At 34.2% G+C, this 22,660-nt stretch overlaps 2 protein-coding genes across 2 annotated transcripts; one reads left to right on the top strand and one right to left on the bottom strand.

Annotated features, from left to right (window-relative positions):
* Nucleotides 1-17,266, top strand: LOC148274236 (solute carrier family 71 member 1). The gene is made up of 2 exons (XM_088237418.1): nt 1-3,736; nt 3,978-17,266. The coding sequence occupies exon 1, from the start codon at nt 175-177 to the stop codon at nt 1,621-1,623; it is 1,449 nt and encodes a 482-aa protein (XP_088093544.1). The 5' UTR covers nt 1-174; the 3' UTR covers nt 1,624-3,736; nt 3,978-17,266.
* LOC148274235 (uncharacterized) lies at nt 12,656-22,660 on the bottom strand. Its single transcript, XM_088237417.1, has 5 exons — nt 22,448-22,660; nt 20,700-22,370; nt 20,469-20,609; nt 19,379-19,606; nt 12,656-14,071 (listed from the first exon to the last, which is right to left on the bottom strand). The coding sequence occupies exons 1-5, from the start codon at nt 22,467-22,469 to the stop codon at nt 13,770-13,772; spliced, it is 2,364 nt and encodes a 787-aa protein (XP_088093543.1). The 5' UTR covers nt 22,470-22,660; the 3' UTR covers nt 12,656-13,769.

Raw genomic sequence — 22,660 nt, 5'->3', positions numbered from 1 at the left:
TACAAACTAAATTTTGTTTATGGTTTTCTGGTATGTCTGATTCTGGTTGTGTCGAGTGGTTACGCTTAAATTTTTTGTGGCGGATTGTGTTGCGAGGGAGTGAATTCGTTGTGGAATAAAAAATGTCGGGAGTGTGATAATTTGGTTATCGAAATAACAAAATCCCTTTTTTAAATGACGTCCACGAAGGCCTCAAAACACGAAGTCGAAATGGTGATTCGAAACCGTAAAACTGTCATAAAAGACGGAGTCATGACAATGTCCGGAGTAGGAGATCCGAGTGTTTTTCATGCCCTTGTGGTTATTTTCTTAGAGTTTTTCGCGTGGGGACTTCTGACGATGCCTATAATATCCGTGCTCAATGCGACGTTTCCCGATCATACCTTTTTAATGAATGGACTGATAATGGGTATCAAGGGCATTCTATCATTTCTCAGCGCTCCCTTGATCGGTGCCCTGTCCGATGTGTGGGGTCGCAAGTTCTTTCTGTTGATCACCGTATTCTTCACCTGCGCCCCGATTCCCCTGATGACTATAAACACTTGGTGGTTCTTCGCCATGATAAGCATCAGCGGAGTGTTTGCCGTGACGTTCTCCATAGTATTCGCGTACGTCGCCGACGTCACGTCCGAGGCGGACCGCTCGCGGGCGTACGGCCTGGTGTCGGCCACGTTCGCCGCCAGCATGGTCATCTCCCCCGCCCTCGGAGCCTACCTCATGGACGTGTATAGCGAGACCCTCGTGGTGGCCATGGCTACTGCCATCGCCATCCTCGACGTGTTTTTCATCCTGGTGGCCGTCCCCGAGAGTCTGCCCGAGAAAGTGCGACCGAGTTCGTGGGGGGCGCCCATCAGCTGGGAGCAGGCGGATCCCTTTGCCGCGCTGCGCAAGGTCGGCAAGGACCAAACCATCCTGATGCTGTGCGTAACCGTGTTCCTGTCGTACCTGCCGGAGGCGGGGCAGTACTCGTGCATCTTCGTGTATCTCAAGCTGGTCATGGGCTTCGGCGTGGTGCAGGTGGCGGTGTTCATCGCCACCGTCGGCATCCTGAGCATCGCCGCGCAGGTCATCCTGGGCTTCCTCATGCGCTCCCTCGGCGCTAAGCACACCATCATGATCGGCCTGCTGTTCGAGATGCTGCAGCTCATGTGGTACGGCTTCGGCAGCCAGACGTGGATGATGTGGGCGGCGGGGGTGCTGGCCTCCGTGTCTTCCATCACGTACCCGGCCATCAGCGCCTTCGTGTCCGTCAACAGCCATGTGGACCGCCAGGGTGTGGTGCAGGGAATGGTGACGGGCATGCGCGGCCTGTGTAACGGCCTGGGGCCGGCCATGTTCGGGGTCATCTTCTACTTCTTCCACGTGGATCTGAACGAGGACCACCTGGGGAACAAGATCCACCGCAACTACACGGAGGGCGAAGCGCGCTACGTGAGGCTCGTCCCGGGGCCGCCCTTCGTGTTCGGAGCGCTGCTGGTGATCTGCGCGCTGCTGGTGGCCGCCTTCATCCCGGACGAGGGCCCCCGGCGGCCGGGGCTGGAGCTCCACTATGAGGTGGAGCGCGGGCGCCGCGTGGCGGGTCCCCTGTCGCCGCTCATGGCCGCTGACTCGGCCGCCCTGTAGGCCGAAGGTAAAGGTCTCCTTAGTTTACCGCGTTCAGTTACCTAAAGAGTGTATTATCGACATTCGCGCCAGGGTGAACGTGGCCGGCGTCCGAGTTACGAACCTTCGCCCGCTGCTCGAGTTCCGCTCGGCGTCGATGCGACGATGCGACGACTGCCTCTGTGAGAGGTACTTATCGTACCCAACTTTATCCTTCGAGTGTTTATGCTACGTATACATACACACTTGTTAAAGCTGTGAATAAGAACTAATTTATTATTAATCTATTTTTTAATGTATCACTTTCATTACGCTTATAGTTTATGTATCGATTGAACCGCCCGGGAAACAAACTTTTATTTAAAATAGACGTAAAATCACATTCCTTAAACTGATAATTTACCGTGCAAAATCTGTACTTCTACTGCTTACTTGTAAACTGTATATTCAAAATAATATTTTAATGAAATAACTCGTAACTTCATGGTTCCTTGCAATAAAGTACTAACTTTTTACAAGTTTATTCGATACGCTGTTATTGTGTTATCCCGTATATCTCATTATTGTCACTATGTGGATTTGTGATTCAAGAAATGGTGGTTGTGGCATGTCTTTATAACTTAATCTCTATTTTTATTTTGCATTTCTCCTCTACCTGCAGTAGATATGAATAATCTTGTATTTTCATATTATGTTTTAAAGTATGCATGATAACTTCAATCAAAAATAAATAATATTTTATTTACGTTGCTTCTTATCCATACAAAATTGAGAAATGTGTCTAAAATAATTTATAATAGGATTAAAATTGACAATTATTTTTAAGAAATCTTGCCCATTTTCTCGTATTATTATTTTATAAAACAGAAATTTGTTTGTAAATGTAAATATTATACCTACAACACAACATTATACTTGTTTATTTTTAGATTGTGTTGAAACCAAAATGTTATTATTAAATTTACAAGCAATCCTAAAAAAATCAGAAGACTATAATTTAAAATCTGTTCTACACATTCACATATTTACACTGATTCTTGTCCTTACGTAAAATGCAATCCATGTAAGATTTGAAATAATGAAATTTTTTTTGCACATTAATATGTAATAAACATTTACAGTGTTTTTTTTTCAGCTCTTTCTTTAGAGTTAATAATTTATCTAGTGGATCATAAACTGTCATTCATAAAGGTTATTATTATACCAGCAGACGATTCTGAACGCTCTTTAGGAGGTAAATAAAATGTTGCTAGCACGTTATTTACATACTAATTACGTACTAGCAACGCTTTCTCTACTCCCTAGACAACGTTCAGAATTGCACTACAGGGAGGTAAAACTGACAAACATACTATAGTGAAAAAAATAGACTCAAAATACTTAACTTTGTAAGTGAAAATTCTTGATGGAAGTTCATTGTAATTTATTATAGAAATAAAAGACGAGTGATAGTTCAATCCACAAATTTGGAATATCCAGTGACCGGTTTCATCGCTTTCGCGACATCTTCGAGACTGGTATCTTTATTAAGGAGTTCAGTGTATTTATTCAAAACAGAGGTAAGGATAGAGGATTCACAACTATATGAAAAGATACCAGTTTCGAAAATGTCGCGAAAGCGATGAAACCTGTCACTGGATCGTCTTTTATTTCTATAATAAATCAAAATACTTAAGTTGTATAACTGAATTATTTCTGACCAGTTTTCAGTTATCAAGAAACTTTCATAGTTTAATATCTTAAGACCACAATTTTTACAGGCATACAGTTTTAAATTAATTATAAGTAAACTTATCATATAGAAAATTCGAAATCAGTGATCAAATCTTAATACCATAAATAATAATTTACATAACTCTTGCTCAAAATCCCTAATTTAAAATATTTACATTGTGGTTTTCTAACGATGACATTGTGGTTTTTTATCTTCCTTATCTCTGTTATTCCTGGATCATGTAATGAAATTCCAAACTTTAGTTTTGTCCCAAGAATACTATAACCGGTAGACTGAAATAAATAATTTAAATGTAAATTAAACTAGGTCTTGAAAAATAAAACCCAGTCATGTTTTTATCATACATTAAATTATTTGCTGCTGTAGACGTTTGTACAAAAGTAAAGATCCCCAGCAGAGGTGCGAGGCTGTGAAAGTGAAGTGATGTTTCGGAAAAAACTTAAAACCCACTTGTTCTCTAAATCATTTGAATAAATCCGTAGCACGTGACAACAAAATGAATTATTTTAATTAAATTACAAATTTAAAGCTTCAATTAAATTAACTTAACAATAGAATCACCATGTAAAGCGCCCTTGAGGTATTTTATTACGAAAATGGCGCTATATAAGTTATCCACAATAAATAAATAAATAAATAGCCTTGTACAAAAAAAAAACTCACATTTAAAATAGGCAAACTAACCATTTCCCATGGCTGATAAGGACTTTCGATTAGAGTGGTATGATAACACAATATGATTCATACAACAATCAGTTTTACTAATACGAACCAAAGTAACATAATTATGATCAGAGTTTACCTGTTTTTTGCCTGTAAATCATTAGATATATTAATACAATGTACCCTAAAATCAAAGTCGGAAATACGATAGTCAAATAGTTATCGGTTATAGTTTTTTTTTAAAACTAAATACAGTTTAACAATAACTGCAGAATTATTATTGTATTTACATAAATAAATGTTTATGGATTGGTTTAAAATTGAAGGGTTTTTAACACTAAGCTGAAATATTTCTTACACTTAAGAGGGTTGATTGAAATGTTTCACCCTTGACGTATTTCCAAGTGGATGAGAAAAATTGTTTGTACTTTATTTTTTGACATAGTCCCCTTGGACTTTTATTCTTCTGTATTCTTTCTTGACTTCTTCTAACGATGCTCCAACATTTCTATAGCCTCCCGGTAGAATATTTTTCCAACCCCTGCCAATCAATCATTTACACAGCACACGACCTCATTGTCATCCAAAAATTCATTTCCACGCAAATGTTCCTTGAGTTATGGAAATAGCTGGTAGTCACGGGAGGTTAAATCAAGTGAATAAGGGAGGTCTTCAACCAATTCAAACTCAGCTTTGTAGCAGTCATTGGCACTGAGTTCTGCAATGGAACAAGAGATGTGCCTTCTACCTGCACTGCGTCTTCCTTCAATCCTTCCCCGTAGAATGACACTTAAAATGATACATTTATCGCTTCTCGTCACATGCCCAAAGTACTCGAGTTTTCTTTATGGTCTTCAGTACCTCTTTATCCTTTTTCATCCATCGGAGAACGTCATCATTTCGGACTCTGTCCACTCGGGAGATCTTTAATATCCTCCTGTAGCACCACATTTCAAAGGATTTGATATTTTTTGAAGTGGCTTGGGTGAGTGTCCATGTTTCGACATCGTAAAATAGTACTGAGAAGACTTAGTATTGTACAATGCGCATTCGGAGGTCTAAATTAAACGCTCTACTGCAAACTAAAATTATATATATTATTTTATTTTTTCCGTTGGTTAAAAGTGATTACCATTTGGCGATAAGCTTACCAATGTACACATATGCATGTACAAAATGTCAAATAACTGAATAAATTAAACCAAAATCTTTTCAACAGGTTTTCTTTTGTAAAAACACACAATTTTTAAGGCCAAATGAATAAGTTTATTTTATTTGGTAATTTTGACTGGTAAAATAAAATGTTTAAATGAAATCAACTACATATTAACGAATTACACGTGGAACCATTTGAGCACTTATGTAAATATGTTAAAATGATAACAATGCATGCATACCATTATGCAGGTATTTATATGTATTGGCTTATCTTTTCTGTAAGTGTTAAGGTGTCTACATAACAGTAAAAACCAACCAAAATTATAATAAAAACATCATCATAATACTATATTGGTACACCAAATGCAGTGTATATCGATCATCTGTTACATGTAGGTAAGGTGATCAGCCTTACACTTTGGGTGCACTTTCGGTCCGGGAACATGAAATATTGCAGTGTAGAACCACCTTTTAAATAAATATTTTTCGACCCTCCCAGGAATTGAACATATGCTCTCAAGCGGGTAGGCGAGTACTCCAGCCCCTACCTCATTCGATCTCCTTATTCAGGGTTTTTACCTGGGGGTAGCCATCGAGTCAAAAGCACTCGCACAGGATTCTTGTTCTATTTTACACACAGAACCTGTATTCTTAATCCGCCCAGACACAGAGCATATTAAAAGCAGAAGCATAATATGTATTTCGCGAGTTTGAATTGATTTTTCAATATTTTTTCTAGGGAAGCTTACATGTTACATTATGATTCATATTATCAAATTGCTATGCTTTCCCAATTAATTGAGATCAAGCAGGCAGTATAATCTAAGCCTCACTCCAATTTGAAATCCAGTCCTTGTCTACAAACATTTGGACAAGCTCAAAATATTGTTGGTTAAATCAACCGGTCCAAGAGGTATAAAATAGAAAAATATTTTCTGGCGTTGCCTAGTATGTAGGTGAAATAATTCAGTCAGATGAATCTCACCCAAATCGATAAAGGTTTCAGCTCTTTTACTTCACAAAAATCAACAGATGTAATGATAAATATTACATTGCGTAAAGCAGCCACTTAAACTTGCCAAATGGCAGATGCCTAGATTTCCAGTTTCCCAAATAATTCCATCATTTCAGTTGACTTGTCTATCAAAAAGTTATTTCCTCTGTCTCTGTTAAGATATTGGTCTCTTCGAAAATATAAAAAAATATTCCAAGCAAAAACACATAACAATTACAAACATTCAGAATCACCAGATTACCAAGACTTGCAATTTTACAATTCAGATAGATAATTTATTAATATATGTAATCACACAGGGTTGCCTCAATAAGTGTTCATAAAATATTATCTGTAACCAGTTTTTTTGTTTTTTTTAATCAATTGTGTTATCAGAAAACATGATAAAAATGTGTCAATCTTAACTATCTCATAGTAGCATGTTTCAATGTTGCAAAATGTAATAATGATTAACAATGACTTAAATGAACAATTAGTTCTATAACTGATCTCAAAATGTAAGCTTAATTAATATAATCCCAAAATTTAAAAGAGAAGACATGGCTAATTAAAAAAAATAATATTCCTTTAGAATGGTAAATAGAACTTTGGAACAAAATAAAATGTTGACAGCATTAGTCACAGCGACAAACCCCAGGAGGCGGATCAATATTCAATTGCACTTTCAATAAAGTGCCATTGAATTGACCATCGAAGGATGTCTAGAGACGTTCCCAACGTCTTTTAGAGAATTTGTAGAATATTTGGTAAATGTCAAAGGAGCCCAATGTTTTTTAGTATGAACTGAACTAATATTTCTGTGCTGTCCTTTCCGAAGGGAAGAAGTTTCGAACCCTTGGTGTTTGCAAAAATTGACAAATGCAGTACTAACAATCCTTTCAATGTGACTAGATTAAATTGAGGTAGCTAAACTTTGAAATAAGCTGTGTCAATTGCATGGTTATGGAATTCATATTTTGGTGCCTTGCATGAAGAGCGTTGGTAAATTAAATTTTCAAATACTAATCTAAACTGATTATGTTTTCACCACAGTTGAAATGGACTTTAGTAACAGGATTATACAAGGAAATTAATCACAGCTTTTGTTACTTTTCTCGTAATTGTAATATGGTCATGATGAAAGAATGACAATATCCAACATAGACTTCCATACAAACCGCCAAATGCACAGCAAAAGGGGCAATGAAACCCGTAGAGTTAAATTTAATTTTAATCGCCATTTATGAAATTGAAATCTTTCAAAGTAGATTTGACAAAAATAATAATTTATCAGCATGAGTGGAACCAATATGAATTACCCTCCGTCTTAAAAACAGTTTTTGGGTATGTGATCCCCCTGTGTGCTTTCTGTGCTGAAAAAACGATTAAAACTTTGTTAAAGCATTTTTGCTCTTGTATATTATTTCATACGTTATAATTTACTCACTCAAATTATTTTCTATTATATTTTCATTTAGAACCCCTTAGTACAACCAGCGATAATTAGTAATTGCGGGTTTTATAATCCTCACTCAGCCCACTCATGATACTAGTGACGTTTATTAATATTGTGTGCTTTGCTTATTCAAACATTACCACTAGACCCATTAATCATTTATGCAATTTAATGTCTGAATCATGCGTTGGCTACTGTCATATTGTGTTCCTGATTTCATAGGTATTTTTGTGTATTTAAATTTGTTTTTTTTTTTTTTCAAAAAGGCTAAGACGTATAACAGTGATGAACATGGCCCAGAATACCCAGACTTGAGAAAAATAACTTTTTAATTATTGCGATGTCAACAGGAGTTGAACCCTTAACACCCCCTCGTGAGCCAAGCTTCTCAGGCATTACATCGCATATAGCTTATTTTGACTTTTTTAAAGCTGTTTATACAAACTGAATTAATAATTGTCATTCTGGAAAATCTTGCAGGAATTATAATTTCAATTGCAGATTTATTAACATAAAATCTTATCGGATAGATTTGTTAAGGCAGAACCTCCAACGGAGTAAAATTATCGGAGTCTCAGATGTATTGTCGTTAGAATTCCATACATAAATTAAATTGCTATAAAAATTCAATGTACTTCAATCAATTTTTACATGAATGCAAGATCTTACGCTTCACGTGCTGGTCCAGGGAATAATAAATATTGCGGTAAAAACATTTGAAATAAATATTTTATGTTGACCTGGGAATCAAACTCCGGACGTCATGCATAGTAGCTGCTGTTCCAGACTAACTTTACCAATGTTTAAAATCCTGCTTAGAAAAATCTCAAATCAGATTTTGCTATTTAAAATGAAACACTAGTACATTTTACTATTTATTTAAAAAAAAACTTAATTATGTACATACATTCTATTGTTAGTTTTTTATTTCACTATTACAAAATGTGTTAAATAATTTTCAATGCCTAGCATATTTTCAAACAAAATTAGTTTTGTCCAAACATCTAATCAAATTTTAACATCTTTGAAATACAAGTATGTATTTCTTAGATTAATAAAAAAAAACCATTAAAATCTTACAAGAGATAAAAAATTAAGCACAGCGGAGCCCAAATTTATTATTAATTTCATGTCTATATAAAATTTGCATTCCTGTTTCAAATTTTAATAAATCTAAAGTTATATATTATAATCATATGTACAGTGCATTTGAATGTTTAATAAACCGATGTTATTGCGTTATAGTGCTAGTGAACCAAGTAAACATGCAAATTTGAATGATTTATATGAAAACTTTTTGCTATGCACACATAAGCAAAGTTAATAAAAAATTTTGAATGGTTGTATGTACTGTAAGTACATACAACCATAATGTACCATTTGAATACTTTCTAATATATTTTTATTTAGGGTTGACTACATTAAAAAAAAAAGTTAAACTTCAATCAACACAAATGAAAATATCAAGGAATTAAAAGAGCACATTTTAAAATGTAGGAGACATTAGTTAACGAATGTACAATGAAAGAGATATATAAGTTGTTTATTTTGTGGAGTTATTCAAACTGGGATTTAAAAGTCAATTTATTCACTTTGAAAACAAAGCTGATCTTAGTTTAAATAATTTGTGTAGAGGATAATCTAAGTTTCAGTTCAGCTTTTGTGTATATTAAACACTGAAATATCAAAAAAAGATCCATTTTAACCACTTTTAAAATAATGGGCTCATACCCATAGAATAATGCTACGTTATAAATAAAGCCCATATGAAATTGTTAATACAGCAGTGCAAGAAATGTTTAAACTTATAATTAAAAAATCCATTCACTGATCCCTAAGATTTGTTCATCAATATAAAAACAAAATTACCACTGTCACTGAAAAACTTTAAAATACATTTACTACAATGAGGAAGTTCAGCGGTTTTTAAATTTTTTTTTTGTTTGTTAATAGACTATTAAATTAAGCCAAAAATTTTATTGTTCAATTTTTATATATAGTTTTATCAGCGCTACGATTTTTTAAAGTTTTGTATTTCTGAAATAACTCTGCGTGTAATGTCAGAGGTTCATTTCCGTTTATTCTCATTCAGTTCTTCCCATTGGTCCAGAAACGACAAGCAGACCAGAAATCTTCCATAGCTCTCAGATCATAGGTTGATTCATATGAACCAGTGACGTCATTCAAAGTAGTGCGTTTTTATTATTTTTTCCGTACAATTTCAAGTTGCATTACAATTTAATGCTCTTATTTTTACCCCGCGCAAGAAAACTTTTTTTGTATCGAATTTCTCATAGGGCTGAAGTTCCTCATTATGGAAAAGGAGTTTCATTATTTTAAATGTGTTTTTAACTAATTACATAGGTCTTATACATATTCTAGCAAGTAGTATTTAAACCCAAAGCACCTATTGATGCAATCCTTTACCAAATGCCAAAATGCGTCTAACATCCACATAATCGGTTAAAAACACATAAAATTAATTAAAAAAATTCCGGTCTAAATTGCGGTCTTTGTTTTAAACACAGTCAATATCAGGGCCGCCTCGAGGGCAGGGCGAGCGGGGCTGCCGTCCCCGGGCGCCGCAGACTTCCCGATTGTTTAGCCGGGCGGGCTTTTCTGCCGCCTAAGCTTTCTGTAAAAATAACCCAACACAAACAAAAGACGTGCAAACTATCTACCTACCTGCTTGAAAATATTTACTGCCGGCAAAATCAGATGATACCTTTCGATTCTAAGAGACTCTCACCAGTATTTGTGACTTTACCTGTCTATCTAGCTATTGTCAGGGTTAGGTGTGGGGATGTGGCTACGACGACCGCCTCGGTCACCCGAGTCCCGAAGCGAGATAGTCAGTCAGCTTGTCAGTTGTATTACAGACAGTAGGCCGATCGCTGTTTGTTGTGCAATGCTGCGTGCACGCACGCCTGATTCAATCCGATTGATCAAGATTGATAAATATTATAAGTCTAATGGTGAACACTCAAACCAGCAAATGACGGGTCAGCCATGTAAATGTCTTCCATATTACCTTCTCTCTCGTAATATCTATTAACCTCATTACTGCCTATAATACTTAGTATTCAATGTCAAATGTATGTCAGAACTTTGCCTACACATCCATCAGAAAAGAGACAACATAGAATCGTAATGTAAATAAAATGTATGTATTGCCCCATAGAGTATTTATCTCTACCAAGTCTCGCTGATATAAACTGTAGTAATCTTGACCCTCAATAAATTATGTAAGACAGTTCTTTGATAACCGTCGATTCACCGAGTTAATTAGTATATTTTCAATAAACAATACGTTTACAGGTTTAAAAGTGTATCAGTATAAATAAATAACTTTATTAATATCTGCGAAATTTCTGCCATTTTTTATTTTGATAATAGTTTTCAATGAAGTCTAGGTGTGTGGAATTGGAAAAACAAGAATGATAGCAAGCTAAATGCCGTCAAAATGAAATCTCTGCTGAATGTGCGGTAAAACTATCTATGATAGGTGCACAAATGTCATGATCAGTGCAGTGTATGCGAGGCTCAGACGAGTATTATAAAAAAAATCCAGAAAGCGGAGCTGCATTGGTTTGGACATGAAGAGAAAAATAACAGCCAAAACGATTTCTGATGCGAACGTTGATGGATAAAAAACCGAGAAAAACATGGCATGACCAAATCCGATAAATACTTAACGATGAACATTTCAAAAGTCAGTCAGAAGTCCGTTCAATGTGGCGATCACCTATTTTTTTATAAATAGGTTTTTAAATTCAAGCAGCCCGATGGAGAACACGTTTTAACATCCTAAAAATTATTTTGGTTACAATAATTAAAGCCAATGTTTCGGGTGTGTTACACAAAATATTTCTTACTGGTTTTGACAAATAAATGATTAACTTAATAGGATTAATTATTAGAATGTAAAATTAAGGAGAGTACAGATGTAGTAGAGCTCGAACCACAATCTTGCCGACGTTATGTGTGTTTAAACACAGTACACGTTTACATAGAATGAATCACTTGTGGAAACATAATTGTGGTTTGTATCGCACCACATTATTCCATTTGCTTTGTCTAACAATTTGTATGATTATAATATTTACAATATTTTTTAGTAAAATATTTATTATATTTATTACAAATTTAAAGCTTTACATAACACAAACAAGTATTATTTTAACATTCAAATAATAGACTAAAAAATACTACTTTACGAATATGTGGATGTTTTTAAAAAAATATTTTATCCCCTTTTCTAAATATTTATATAATTAATTAAAACTACATACATTTGATTATATTCGTCTCTTTAATGTAGGTACCAGAAAAGCTTATATGAAATCATAAGTAATTATTACAACTAGGTAACTTCAAAATCAGGATTTAAGAGTTTACCGTGCAAATATATTTTTTTTATTTTCCTCCATGAATGCTTCAAATAGACAAATCATGATGCATTTAAATCATCATATGATTCGACTCGTCTATTTGTAGCATTTATTGAGAAAAATATAAAAATATGTTATTAATGGTTAACTCAAAAATCCTGATTTCGATGTTACCCAGTTGTAGTAATTACCCCGTGATATGCAGTTTTCTATGGGGGTTTGATTATGTTTTCTTTCGTTTGTTTCCTTTCCCCAGCCTGTTTTGCATAGAATCTGTGAAAAACCACAATCAATTTTCTAATAAACAAAAGAAGTTTAGTTTTTCTACTGACATTTCTTGGTGGAACTGCATTTTAATTATAATAATAAAAATACTTTTATAGTTTTATTCCACTTTTATTTATAATTTTTTGACCAGTCTACCAGACCACATTTTTGAAACCAGTCTGACGATGTTGTTCACGACAAAACCCGGTCACTGGTAAAAAATTATAAATAAAAGTGGAATAAAACTATAAAAGTAATTTTATTATTATAAACGAAGTTTATTTTTAATTACAATTTATTTCTTTTCGAGTTTTAGTTAATTGAGTTTTATTAGCAAGTCTAAAAAATGCCACATTGAATTACCTCAAAAATGTTAAAATTATTTAGAAAAAACCAACATAAAAATGAGGATGATAAGGGTATTATTAATTTCAAAATTACTTTGTTTTTACAACAACGAATTATTCATTGTCCAACTCCATGGGACCTCCTATCTGTTATGTTCTACCAGAATGTAAACAATGCTCACACTATAAAATATAAATATGTTTAAACTGATTATCCTTACACCACCATTGATAAAATCGTGTGATTACACAATCACATCTTACGATTTAAAATGTTAGTATTCCTTTCCGAAATTTCAAAAGAACATGAACTAAATTGAATTATTTACGGTAAATTAAGGGAAAAAAACACCTTTAAATCTGGGCAAATACCCTATATATTGAGTGTAAAATAAAAAGTATAGATATAAAATAAAAATCAAATTCTCACAAAGAATATCTGGTTTGATAACTTGTGACGTAAATAAATTTAAATACAGTTTGTGCAAGTGTGTAAATTTACAGTCAGTGTAATATTTCACTATCTTATTGTTTTAAATATTGTGTATACACAAAAAAATAAAACTACAAAACATTTCAAAATGGCGGGTTTGAAATTGTAAAAAAAATAATTTTTTGTTGTGGAATTCCACAAATTTAGTTAATTTAATAATGCTATAAAAAAAATTAACTTTTAATTTGCTAAACGTATTTTTTATTTTATCAACAATTATTGACAATTCCATCACGGTCAATTAGTATAAAAAAAACCTCTTCTGAAAAAAGGTTATCGCAAACAAAATATGATGATATAGGTGCATCAGCAGAGGCTGCTTGCCATAATCCAACATTAAAATAAATAATAATTATAAATAAGCAGCTCAAAATCTGTATAACAATTTGCTTTATATTCTATGTTTTATCAAAATACATTAGAATCAGATGCTAGTAATGTAAAAATTAAGAGTAGAAAATAGAAATAATGTAAAAAAAAAAAAATTCTAGCCCCACACATTTTTTATGAATAGTACAAGTCAGCGTATAATAATTAACATTGATCAATAATTAAAATTAACAATTATTTTAAATATTATAGAGTTAAAGCGCAATTAAATTAAGAATTGTTAATTGAAATAACAAAAGTTAAGGGGGCATACCGATGCGCGAGTCAAAGAGATTATGCCGCCATATTTCTCGATTGCATCTGCAGCTCAAATCTCCTATTGGTGCGAACCCCCCGAACATAATTCCGGTTTTCTATCCTCTTCCTCTCGACGATAGACATCTTGTCCTCCCTCATGATGACCTTACGAGCTTCAGCCCTTTTGCTGGTCTCGGCAATCGGCAAGGGACTCGCCTTTACGACGCTTTTGACCGGCTCTGTCGCAAGCTTAAATCCGAAGCGAGTGAAGCCCGTGTCAGCAGATTCTTTGCTGAAAGGATTCAAAGTTTTGTCCTTGGTGTTTGACTTGCTGTTTGCTGAAAAAAAAAATCGAGACATTAATAAAATTCTAGTTTGGTAATTTATCTTTTAAAGAGTATTGGAGAGTCGTTTTACATACAGCGCTAAATGGCAAACATTATTGAACAAATGCTTAACATTATAATCATCACATTTACAGCACCGGTATAATAAAAGGCCTTTAAAACAGTACACGTCGATAACACTCGATCAGCATGAGAAAAGTATAATAATTGCAAGAAAATTAATAAAATGAAATAAGAAACTTTTTCAGTAAGCAGAGCGGTATTGCAGGCACGATAATATGGAAAAATAGATTAAAATTAAGATAACCAAAATGAGGTAGATTATTTTCCCTATTTCATTTTTATTAATGAAAGCATTCTTTTGAGCCATTATGCTGTGCAGCATTAGAATTTCTTGTTGACATGTCAGATAGAATTTCAGCAAGAAATGCTAATGACACGTGTCAACGGCCCGAAAGAACACTATCAGTGTCCGAAATGGTTTTGAAGATTTAAAGTGCATTATTTGTACAATATTTCAGGGTACCATAGAAAATATTTCTGTCATGTATATCTGTGCTTCCCTCAACACAATATTAATAATGTTGATATTGTACGCGCGTTATTCTGTTGAATTTTAAAGAAAATACAAAATGAGTATTTAAATCGTCCATTTTTAATACAATCAATAGATGAATATCAAATTTCAAAACTAAATTATAACGTTAAGTATATTTAAGTGTCAAACATCACAAATTTCAAACAAAATTATTCGAGTATTTTATGTTTTTGTGGAGTTACATATTTTTCACTTTTTTCAAAAATGCTTCAGAAAGCTAGTTAATTTTTCATAGTAATCTACTATTTTATCTAAACTTTCAAATAATACATATTACGAAATAATTTAAAAAATAATTATTGTATTAGTTTTAAATAATATCATAAAAAATAGCAAAATTATGTTTTTAATATTTTCAAAAGATCTGATGAAAATATGAAGATAAGTATATCAATAAATGTGAGGAATATTGTTTATGTATTCAGCTGTGTGTAAAAATGATTAAACTTTTCATGGTCTTGTTAGCAACTGTACATATACTACGCAACATATTGCAGAGTTTGTTAAAATATAACATGAATTTACTACCAATGAGACTATATAGAAAATACTGCCATATTTGTTAATTTCGCATTCATATCTACATTTAAGACTAATAAGATTTCAATTACAATTTTTAACACGACTAGAATCAGCCAAATAACATGATTTGGTGGAGAGTTTGTTTAATACTGACCAATAATAAGTATAAACAGATGGGTAACATTTGTAAGAAAGGGACTTGAATATTGATAATTCCAAGTAGTTATTACGTATTTAAAATAAAACAAAGTAAGGACATTATGTCAAATTTGCAATGTTAAAAGGAAGAATCAGAGGAACATTAGGATTTATATCAAAAATAGAATATCGCAGTGTGCCGATGTCAGTTGATCCAAAATTAATGTATATATAATTATAGTATTTCTAATAAAATGAAGGAAAATGGAGTGTATTGCTGTGTTTACTAAACTTTTATATTGGATTGCATTTTTTATTAGTAGAATATATTTAGAGCTTGTGATTTTGATTAATTTAACACCTAAATTAGCGATAAACTTTTGTCCTGATCGTAGAAAATACGAATTAAGTAATCTAAAAGAATGTTTTCAACCCTAGTTGCTTCGGTTAGTATATATAAACTAATGTTAATCAAAATTATTACCCTACAAGGGATTACTTACATACATATGTATTTATTTTTGTCTTTTAGATAAACCAAGTATTATCTTTTATTGTATCTGTAAATACTTTGTAATGTTAATTATGCCCAGAGCGGTTGCATTGTTTAAGTCTGCAAGTCATTTGTAATATTTGTAGAGTGACAATATGTATTTTTGTATATGGAAGCATCAGATATGTCACATTTGCTTCGGCCACATTAAATACTATGTCAAATTGGGTCACTATTTGAATAGATGTCAATTTATGTGTGGGAACTAGAGAGTTTAAAATATGTGACATGCTGCGTGGATTGTTATTGTGTACCAAAGTTTATAGATTACATTTTATTAGGACATAAGTTTGTAATATTCCACTACATTTGTGTGCATTTAAACAATAAATTGGGAAGGTACGGGGTAAATATCGGTCAACTGGTCAACTTATACACGATCTCAACTATTCTAGTACATATTTGATTACTGGGATACGCGAGACTAAAACATAAGCAGAGCCAGTAACACTATCTTGGCAAAGCTTTCGGCAGATGTGCGATTAACTATCTTACATATATTTCTAACATTAATTAGGCACGATAACCTTCATTAGAATTAACGTCATTATTTAATACTACAATTATTTCTACACACTATGGTAATATTTCACCAGCTGAAAAATTACGGCCAATATATAAAAATAAAAAAACTGTTTTTTTGTAAAATGATATCTTTTCAAATATTTACTATTAAACATTTTATTTTTTATTTCTGAAAAATATTTATTGTACAAAATGAATTAATACGTGTATTTTTTTACTTTGTCGTTGTTCACTGAGAAAAGACACCCCCTTCGGATGTGTGGGAATTGTTAGATTTGTATATGTATTAGCAAACTAACTTAAAATTTACTTTATAGATGATAATAATATTGAGTTGGGTGTTATTCTTTTAATATCGAGTGATAGGGAAATAGCTAGTGATCAACGCAAGCTTTCCAGCAAAAATGTCAGCTTCGGCATATTGAATGGGAACTATCGACGAGTATTAAAAAGTAACGTGAACAAGACAAGACGATGGAAATGCATACGGCGCATTCCAGATAGAAGATACTAGATATGTTTCCATGAAATGATTAACCTGTTCCGGTTGCGTCGAGGGTTTAGAAAGATGTATAAAGTATTTTGTCAAGTTCTTGTGGTGAAGCGAGAGATAATTACTAGCTCTAGGGAGATTATGTGTGGGTGAACCTTTAGAGTAGGTGTATAGATTGCTGTATGTACCACAACCTTCTGTACTTTCTTGTACAGAGTGACACTTTGGTCAATCAACAAGGAAACTGTATTGTATCGTATGATCAACTAGTCTCTAACAAATATAATTGTAAGATAAGAAATCTAGCTATTTTGCTGCATCCATATTTTTATTTGTAAAATAAACATATTTGATTGATAATTTTTTAATTTTATTTCCTAGCATGCGTTTATTTCAGTGCTGTACTTGCTGAGAGATGGTACATATCGATACCCTAGTTCTATAGGGAAATAACTCAAAATCCTAAAATTTCGAGTTAATGATGCTAGATGGCAAAGAAACACTCCCTTTCCAGATATCAATTTTAAAAATCCGTCAAATTTGACTAGGGAACACTGTCATTAATGTGAAAAAAGTCATACATACATTGTAAAATAACAAATAAATAAAATACAATAAAAAAAGTGCTGGTTACTCAAAATGAGCTATTTTGAGTTATTTCCCTATGGAACTAGGGTATCGATATGGAATAGGTAAGTGTGAATAAATGATGAGAAAATTGTAAGGAAAATATTTTAAGTAACGGCTTATGTATGCGCGCCGCATTTGATGATTTTTGCATTGAAATTGAATTCCACCTCATTCCTGATTGAGAGAAAATCCACTCAAATTCAAAGAAGAATTTAAAACATCATAATGAAGAGATTTTACTGGCCCAAAAACATATCTGCGATGAAAAATATTTTATGTTTGTAGACAAGGACTGGATTTCACTCCATATGGCGTTATTAAGATTAAAATATTAAAACAGGGATGAAGAACATTTATTACAGAGGGGAATATGGAAGTCTAGGCATTTACAGGGCCTATGATCTGTCGTTAACTGTTTGAGTTGGCCACTTTACACACTGTAACATTTATCATTCTGCCTATGTTTGAACTTCCATATTTCTTCATCTCTTCTATCTGTTAATTTTTGTGAAGTAAAAGAGCTGAAATCTTTATTGATGCGGGTGAGATTTATCTGACTGAATTACTCCACCTGTAAGCAGCATGCTTGAAAATATTTTTAATTTTTATATTGGAGTTGTTTACTTCAAATAACCACTGGCATCTCCAACTTAGTAGATAATTTATGAACTTTAAAGAAATGTAGCATACTAATCTGTGACCCTCGAAAATAATTATTTAGTAGCAATATATGCCAAATCCCTTGTAAATTAGTTTCAAATACTAAGGTTTATTCCTAATGCCGCCACATCCAACATAGAATCATTCCAAACCACACCAGCAGTCTTCTTAGCGGCCAGAGTATCGGAGCATTTGCCCATAAAAATGTAACTTTCGGGTCTGCCGCAGCGTCACCTAATTATTTGTTTCCAAGATTGAATAATGTCCGATTTATTACAGAATTTAAATATATGTGTACATAATAAGGGGAGAATGTGTATTGCACAGCTAAACCATTAGAAAAAAAAACCTCAAATGAGGAGTATCAGTAATTAAAAAAACTGTTATTCCTCCATATTCATGATGAAAATAAGATTATTATTTTACATTTTTTCTTTTGAACCAGTCAGAGGCTTAGCCTTAAAATAAAAGTACCCCTCTGTAAGACTAGACTAGGAGAGACATGCACTCTTCTTCACTCGCAGACTATACAATGTATTTACTAATAATGTGAGAGACATGAAAAGTTTAACCAATCACACCTTTAAAAAATATTCTAAAAAATGGGTCATGGAAAGAGATGGACTTGATTTCTTTAGCTAAATTGCTAGCAAAATATGTCACTTTTCGGTTTATTGTGCTAAATATTTATATTGTGTATTTTTTATATATGTGTATGGATGTGTGTGTGTGCATGTATGTATACTCACGCACGGGTTATGTCTATGTGGGATTTTTTTTCTTATCTTTTTGTTCTATTATTCACGTGTACTCAATAGGTATTATTGTCACTGTAAAACACTGGTCAGGCATTTACAAGAAAGGGAATGCTGATATGGAAAAACGTGTTTCTCAAAAATAGTTCGGTAAGAAGATGGCAGGTTTTGGAAATAAACAACTCATTTCTTGGACCAGATGATTTAGATTTGATCAACAATATTTTGGAATACCCCCAAGGAAGTTATCAAGAACAACATGTTAGAATAGAGATGGAGAACATTTTAGCAAAGGGAATGCATTTACCTGTCATTGGCTGGTTCGAAATTGAAAAATAGTAACTTAGAGTAATATATCCATTAAATGTGATAACTTAATATGCATAATAAGATAAATAAATAATGTTTGAAAAATATCACTTACATTTTAATACTTCGGGAAGAGTTTTAGAGAAGAGCAGTTGACGGGCCCTCTCTTCTTTCCTGGCTTTGTTCTGTACCAGAGATTCCATCTGCGCAAACTGTTTCTTGTGGAGAGACGCAAAGTCCGGCATCTTCCGTGACGCCGATGGGGGTTGACGTGCTTCGGCTGGCTTAGCGGGAGTCGTACTGCACAGCGAGGCATTTACCCTTCCGCTGTACAGGTTTTTACCTGAAGAATAATTGTATTGTTAAAGAAAATTACCTAGTTCAGGCGAGGCACCAAAACAAACACAATTTGAATAGAATAGGCATCACTAAAATTAATTTTACTAAAGAAATTTCTTTAGAACCGCTGTTTTCAATAAACATTACCGAAAATAAACCTAAAGCTGAGACAACGAATGGCCAAGTGGCTTGGATTCTTAAAGTTAATTTCATAAACCACTTTGAAGAAATTGAAATGTGGATCCACCGTAGAATGTTAATAATATCTTGGACCAAAATGATAACCAACATGAAGTATTACGTAGAGCCAATACGAATAGAGAACTGTTCGCCACCGTTAAGCTCCGTAAGATTTCATATTTTGGCCATGTGTTGAGAGGTGATAAATGTGTCTACTTCAGCTTGTCACGAAAGGAAAGATCGAGGGATGTAGGGGGTCAGAAGAAAACAGCTTTCCTGGCTTTAAAACATCCGAGAATGGGCCAGGATTAGAACTGCGGAGGAGTTGTTTGACAGGAAAGCTTTCGCCCAAGTGGTCGTCAACATTATGGGGACCCAACATGACACGTGAAGAAGGAGAAGAGAAGGTAGCAAGTAACAATGTTTTATGAGCGAGTTTCTTTGTTTGATCTAAGATATTTCATATCTTTCTCGACTAACTTGTATTTGACAATAGTTAGGAATCTTAATTTACACTGGCAAGTAGCAAGTAGCAACCAAAAATGGTTTGACAATAGCTAGTCAGGAGAGGGACGACTTATGCTGTAAATTGAAGCTAGAAATAACAAATGAGTGGTAAATAAGCCCAGATTATTTCTTCTATAAAAAACACATTTAGTTTTGTCATATTGTAGTTAGGTACTGACCAACAGATACAGGAGTCTTAAGTTTGATCAAACGATTTGAAGTAGTGCTTGGCTCTTTGAGGGCCAATTTGCGTATCTTCCCTCCCCGTGTCTCAGCATCACTCTGGGTAAGTGATCGTTTCCTAGTTCCCGGTCTTGCCACTGTAACAACATAACAACATATTTATATAATCTGCAAAGTCTCGATTGTTTGATTCAGTTATTAAATAATCTAAATAGAGGTATTTTAACCTGTGTTTGACATGACAAAGCTTTTGCCGGATCCTTTTAAGTTAGACTTGATAATTTTGCCCGCATTCGGTAAACAAGGGGGCTTTTTAGTCGAGTTACAAAATTCTACTTTATTCTTGGGTTTAGAAATTTCCACCGGTTTTGGAGATTTTAGTTTCTTGGGTTTCTCCAAGGAGTGGGTTACGTTCAACGCGGACCTTTTTGCGGGTGTGGTTCTTTCCTCCGGTAATTTGTCCGCAGAAAGAGATTTGTCGAGAGGCGGCATCGGCGTCCTTCCAGCAGACCCTACTGATATCGCTCGGCACAGAGATTTGGGAGGAGTTTTAGTGAAAGTACAATTTATGATACTCTTTTTATTTCCTAATGATCCTTGCCTAGGGTATAGCTTGCAAGGACTTGCGGCGGAAAACACGTGGCGCCGCGTAAAGCTGCTCTGATTATGAGAAGTATCGACAGTTTTGTTGAACGTAGAGTTCATATCGGGCGCTGCAAACTCTTTTACGTATATTCCTTCCCGTTCAAGCCTTCGAGGTTTCTTCTCCGATACTTTAGCAAGAGGGAATTCCTCAATTCCAGATATCCGGATACTATTTTTAGACCTCGTCATAAATTGCGACGGCTCCAATAAAGAATTTTCTTTCGAAGAAATATTGATAATCGCCGGGGAAATATTTTTTTTATTCGAACTTCCTTTTCCGGAAGTAATGGAATCGTCAACTAAGATAGGAAGCGATTCGTTGAAAATCTGGGAATAATTCTTAGCTGATGGCAAGTCAGACTTAGAGAGATTTATAACCGAAGAGTGCTTAGATTCAGATATGTCAAAATCTTTAACTGAAGAAAAACTGGCGTCTTTGCTAATACCTCCATCAATCGAGTGAAAAGTTGTTTCATTCGATACGCTTGAGACATTTTTAGAAGAGTTGGAAGATTTTTGTCTCGCAGCTTTAGGGTCGGGCTTTTTGTTTCGCCGTCTTTTAGCCATCACCGGTGAACGGACTTCCAACGGAGGGTTGCTGTTGGATTTGGCTCCTCTCCTTGTCCTGGGAGCCACGTTGCTGATGGAACCATCTGTAGAACCTCGCTTGGAAGGTTTTGGAAGATCGTTTGCTGTGTTCGTCAAGGTTGGCGATTTTGAAGATGCAGCTGCCGTCTTTTTTTCCTGCTTAGGTTTCTTTTTTTTCATTTTGTCATTACTAGAACTGTCATTTTCTTTGTTGGACAAGATCGCTTCTGACACATGTACATCTAAGATTGCCTCGGCGTCGTCTTTGTGTTTATTTCTTCTTGTCGTTCGAGTAGATATCTTAATAGGAAGTTTGGTCTCGGCAGTATTGACTTTGTGTTGAATATTTTTGTTGTTTTGAGCTTTCTTGTCATCAACGTCAACAGTTATGGTGGTGTTAACGTTCTTCGATTCCTTGTGAGAACGCGTATTTCTGATACGTTCATTTGGTGGTTTTGATGAAGCAATGGGAGAACTCACAACATTGTCATGTTTTTCGTGGAGTATCTCTTGTAAATTGGGCTCAGGCACACTTTCACTCTCCGTTTTATAAGTTGTAGTCCCGCATTTACGTGATCGCATAGAACGCTTAACATTGGGTATTTTTGTGATTGCTGAAGAATCATCTTCGCGTACATTCTCGATAGAAGCCAAACAAGCGCCTCCTAAAAATAAAGACATTATTATACATTCGCATATTATGACGGCCCCATAACAAACATTGAAAATGTATTGTACATACTTCTCGTGCTCCTGGTAGTCATTTTAAGGTTCGGTGTTTTTGATGTCAAACGATCATAAAATTAGAACATTTTCACAATAACTGGGAGCAATATTATTATTAATTAGTACGTATATTTTGCATTAAATTGAAATCAAACAAATCACAAGCAGACTGAAACCACACATCAAACTCAAAACAACGTACTTTTTCAAATTTTGAATACAATTCCAT

Source organism: Micrasema longulum, unplaced genomic scaffold (assembly GCF_059751315.1).
Source record: "Micrasema longulum isolate JH-2025_06_02 unplaced genomic scaffold, ASM5975131v1 h1tg001716l, whole genome shotgun sequence".
Lineage (NCBI taxonomy): Eukaryota > Metazoa > Arthropoda > Insecta > Trichoptera > Brachycentridae > Micrasema > Micrasema longulum.
The sequence above is the reverse complement of the archived record's forward strand: the minus strand, read 5'-3'. Positions and strand labels throughout refer to the sequence as shown.